At 32.2% G+C, this 4,205-nt stretch overlaps 1 protein-coding gene and 1 long non-coding RNA gene across 2 annotated transcripts; both read right to left on the reverse strand.

The window, feature by feature from the left end:
* Positions 1-235: 235 nt before the first annotated feature.
* LOC130014798 (uncharacterized) lies at positions 236-2,243 on the reverse strand. The gene is made up of 2 exons (XR_008789535.1): positions 749-2,243; positions 236-613 (listed from the first exon to the last, which is right to left on the reverse strand). It is a non-coding gene; the product is annotated as an uncharacterized LOC130014798 (long non-coding RNA).
* A 105-nt stretch (positions 2,244-2,348) lies between these two features.
* LOC126657656 (uncharacterized) lies at positions 2,349-3,896 on the reverse strand. Its single transcript, XM_050352374.2, has 2 exons — positions 3,687-3,896; positions 2,349-2,677 (listed from the first exon to the last, which is right to left on the reverse strand). The coding sequence occupies exons 1-2, from the start codon at positions 3,836-3,838 to the stop codon at positions 2,599-2,601; spliced, it is 231 nt and encodes a 76-aa protein (XP_050208331.1). The 5' UTR covers positions 3,839-3,896; the 3' UTR covers positions 2,349-2,598.
* Positions 3,897-4,205: the final 309 nt, after the last annotated feature.

The raw sequence follows: 4,205 nt of genomic DNA on the forward strand, positions 1-4,205 counted from the left end.
AATTTGATTTTTAAGTAAACCGATAGTAGACCATTAGTAAACTGTTAGTGAACTTACATAAAACATATGTTTAGTAAACCGTTAGTAAACCATTAGTAAACTGAATCGTATTTTTGCAAATGAAAAAGGTATTTTTATAAAAAAATTTGGTCAATCCGTAAATTTTAGCTAATTTTGGTCAAAAGGTATTTTTGAGAATAAATATGTGTTTTATAGGTATTTGTCTAAAAATCTCTAAACCAATCCAATGATCAGTTACTTCAAACCATAACAAGAATCAAAAGATTAAAGATAATACATTCTCATAGCCCACAAAGGTAAAACAAGAGCTCTACCAGTAACAAAGCACCCCATAAAAGCAGGAATTCAGACAAACTGTCAGCCAAGAATCCAACACTGTCACCAAGATTCTTAGCAACACCTAAACTAGCAAGCTGCCTTTAATTACAATTCAAAGAACTCTTTATAACAGGTGAGATATACTACGAAATAAATACCCAATCCCTGCACAAGAGTGTATCCACATTGCAGCTATAAAAACCAGCCATCTATTTTTAATAAACCCACAAAATCTCTCCTGTAATCTACCCATCATCACCAAATATATTTATTTCTTGAATTGAAGTTATTCAATAGGATTTGACAGAGAACCAGCGCCACCAATAACAACAACATCAAATACCCAATACTCAGCTCACCATTTTCACAAATTATTTTTAAAAAAAGGAAGAGATTAAGAAGCTACTACCTGCACATATGCCATAATCATCAATCCATGGAACGCAAATGGATCTTCACACTAGCAATCGGGTCTTTAGTTCATTATCTCACTGTTTTTAACTACCCTTTCTTCTTCCTTGTCAGATGGTTCTTCTTCACTCCCACTATATTGTTCTTTTTCTTCATTCAGTTCTCGATTTGTCAAAACCAAACTTCATCTAATTCCAACCACTTCTCTCCCACCTCCTCCTAAATTTGCTTACCTAATCTCCGACTCCTCCGAGCGCCAGCGGTCCAACCACTGAGAGTGACCCCAACTGTTCGACCCTATAACTTCATATTTACTCCACCCCCAAATGGGGTTATAAAAGGAATTCAATAATTGTTTAGGTCACATGGAAAGAAGTTCTAAAAAGAGTAAACATTGCGAGAAAAAAAATTATGAGTCGCTAATATAAAGCTTTCACAATTTGAGTCATTTGCTTTTTCCGACAAGCAGCTGAGCTTTATGCTTTTTATTTATTTATACTGTTTTCTGGACAACAAACATGCTTCCTTCTTTCAATTACATCATTTTCTTAGCAGACTTAATTAAAAAAAGTATTAACTCGCCTCCAAAAACCGTTTCCAATCATCGAGAACACATGCAAACAAAAATTACATTACAGAGTCGATTATGAATTATAATGCAATTCAAAGAAATGAGCAATACTATACCTAAACTAATTATTCTCCACTAAAAGAACCTTCGATCACAAATGTGATTATATCTTTCAATCATTTTGGTCAAAACAATTAAGACAAAAAAAAAGCAGAACCCAGAAAAGTAACAGTAAGAAAAAAAACCTTAATTAAAAAATTAAAATATTTTCTATTTAAATAGTTCCAAATGATAGATGAAAGTAATAAAAAATCAGCATAATAATTAATAAAAAATTACAATAGTAATTAATTATACTACCTTTTTAGCATTTTGCATTGAAAATAAATTTACAATTTTACACTAAGCATAACAGTTTACAATTTTTAAGTGTTAAATTTAGTATAAAACTTAGTATTGCATTGTGGATGCTTAGAGTATAATATTAAAATTTTAAGTATAGATAGTTCATATATTTTAAGTAAACAATAAATTTAATAAGCATTCCAACCTTACATAACCATCTGTAAAGTTGCATATAATACATTCAATATATTTCTGCAAACTCAGTATATTTTCTGCCAATAATACTTAGCCTCAGGTACCTTAGCAGAGAGAGACACCAAATTGATCAAAATTGCAAGCCTTACTTTGCTAAGAAAACAATATTAAGAACACGACAGCAAAAAAAAGTTCATACCAAGAATCTAATCAAATTCAAGTTGCCTAAACTAATTGAAACAAGTTCTGAGTAAACCTGAAGCTGTTGATAGAGGATTGGATGGATAATCACGATGGAGAAATAACCAGCTGAGTTCAGCAATTTGCTACAAACAATATCATAAGACAGCAACAGAGAAACAAAGTGCTGCAAAGACTCCAGTCTACAAGTACGAACAGATTAAGATAAGCGTGCTGATGAAGACAGATTTGCATAGTAAAATTAACATAGTTTTTGCATTTCATACAGCATATAAAGAGGAAAAAATTAACACAATCAACCCCAAGTATACATTGGAAAGCTGCAAGTATATGTTGACACCAAAATGCAGTAAGAACCGCATCAATAATATCAGTGTATTCATTGACAGTGAAAGAGCTGAACACAATCTAAGACATCTTATATGCAGATGTCTTCAAAATCTATCGACTTAACTAAAACATCAAATATCCAGAAAAAAGACAAAACTAAAAAAAAAAACTCTCCTATAAATATAAGCCTCTTCTACGTACACTTATTAGTGCTTGTCCTCCTTGGGGATGTCTTTTTGAGGAACCTTTGATTCAAGTTCCTTAGGTGTTGCCTTCTCTGAAGCCCTGAATAAAATTCATTAACCAATTTCAGTGTCCAATAAGAAGCAACATAAACTTTTTGACCAAAATCTTCCTAATATACTTTTAAGTTCAAAAGTTTTCTATAACAAAAACATGATGACAGGCTTTGCAAGGCTGAAACATTCACATCCAGGTCTTTGAATTAGTCTTAAACTCCTCGATATTGAAACTCTTTGCATTTTCAACAAAGAAACAAATATTTACATACATCAAAAACAGCAAAAAAATTCATAAAAAGAAATGAAATCACTTGGATGATTCAAAACGATTCCTCAAGTTACCAGGAACATGAAATTATTATTAAAGGAAGAGCTTCCGATTGACAACCACAGCCTTTATGTACGAATCATACGGAGGCATTTATTAGATAAGAAATAGATCTAAACATGTTTTGCTAAAACTACATCCAAAAAGAAATTGATTACCCCGGGAATCAGTAGTTCCCCTGCACCTCTGGTTAATTCAACCTATAGTTGAATCAAGACTACCAAAAAAGAGATGAACTTCTCTTTATTCTAAGCCCTCATTTACGAATCCATTATAGTCATCAAGGTTTTCATTTCTTCTCCGAGGTTGTTTAACACTGTCAATGGCAACTAGTTTCGAGATTCAAATCTCTGCTAATTGAATTTTTTTTTATTTTGCAGCTGTTCCTTGCAAATCAGCAGGCAGCTTGTGAAACTGCTAAACTAAAACAATGGTATTTTTATACAGATTCTGATGGTATATTCGGGTATATAATTAAACGAAATAAGCGGAAAAATAATCTTCCCTATCCTCATTCCTATTCCCAACCTCGAACCAAGCATTCTCCAAGTACTTACTGCTCAAAAATGCGAATTTTGAGACAAGAAAAACCAAAACAAAATCAGAGACTAGAAGCAAAACATTTCAAGCCATGAGTTATAATTGTAATATAAATCTAACAAATAAAACGGAATAATCCCTAAATAATACTGAAATTAAAAAGTTTTGAAAGTAAATGAGTTACTTAGCGGCAGCAGTGGATTCTTCTTCGAGCCAGTTACGGATATGCTTAACGTTTCGTCTCAAAATGACAGCCGATTGCTTCACATCGCTCCTTAACAAAAGAACCACCGCGCTCACTCCGGCCACCGTCAGTATAAAGTTCGTCACTCCCATCTTTCTAATTTTTATTTTTTTTATAATTATCTCTTTAATTTTTTAATTACAGGACGCTGTGTTGAATTGCAATTTGTAATAGTGTTTAGAGTCAATTACATAAAACACGTCATTAACGCAAAATATTTTCATTTTCACAGTTACGGGCCTAACTTTCATTTTTGATAAATACAATATTATTTTTTTCTATTTCAATTTTTACACTTCCTCTTTTATCAAAATAAATTCTCTCCATCTCCCTCATTTTCTTTCTTAATTCCAACTCCAATTCAAAACCTCTTTCAACATTTTCATCGTTCCTCGCCGCCGTCAACTTTCACTTTTCAACGTTTTTAATATCCCTATTTTTAAAGAAAGCAGTTGTTGA

Source organism: Mercurialis annua, linkage group LG7, assembly GCF_937616625.2.
Source record: "Mercurialis annua linkage group LG7, ddMerAnnu1.2, whole genome shotgun sequence".
Lineage (NCBI taxonomy): Eukaryota > Viridiplantae > Streptophyta > Magnoliopsida > Malpighiales > Euphorbiaceae > Mercurialis > Mercurialis annua.

What these genes read in the sequence shown, in the direction of transcription:
- LOC126657656 (XM_050352374.2), bottom strand. Translation starts at nt 3,838, where the DNA reads ATGGGAGTGACGAACTTTATACTGACGGTGGCCGGAGTGAGCGCGGTG. An exon ending in GAATCCACTGCTGCCGCTAA is followed by an intron (nt 2,678 to 3,686) that starts GTAACTCATTTA and finishes AATTTTATTCAG; the next exon opens with GGCTTCAGAGAAGGCAACAC.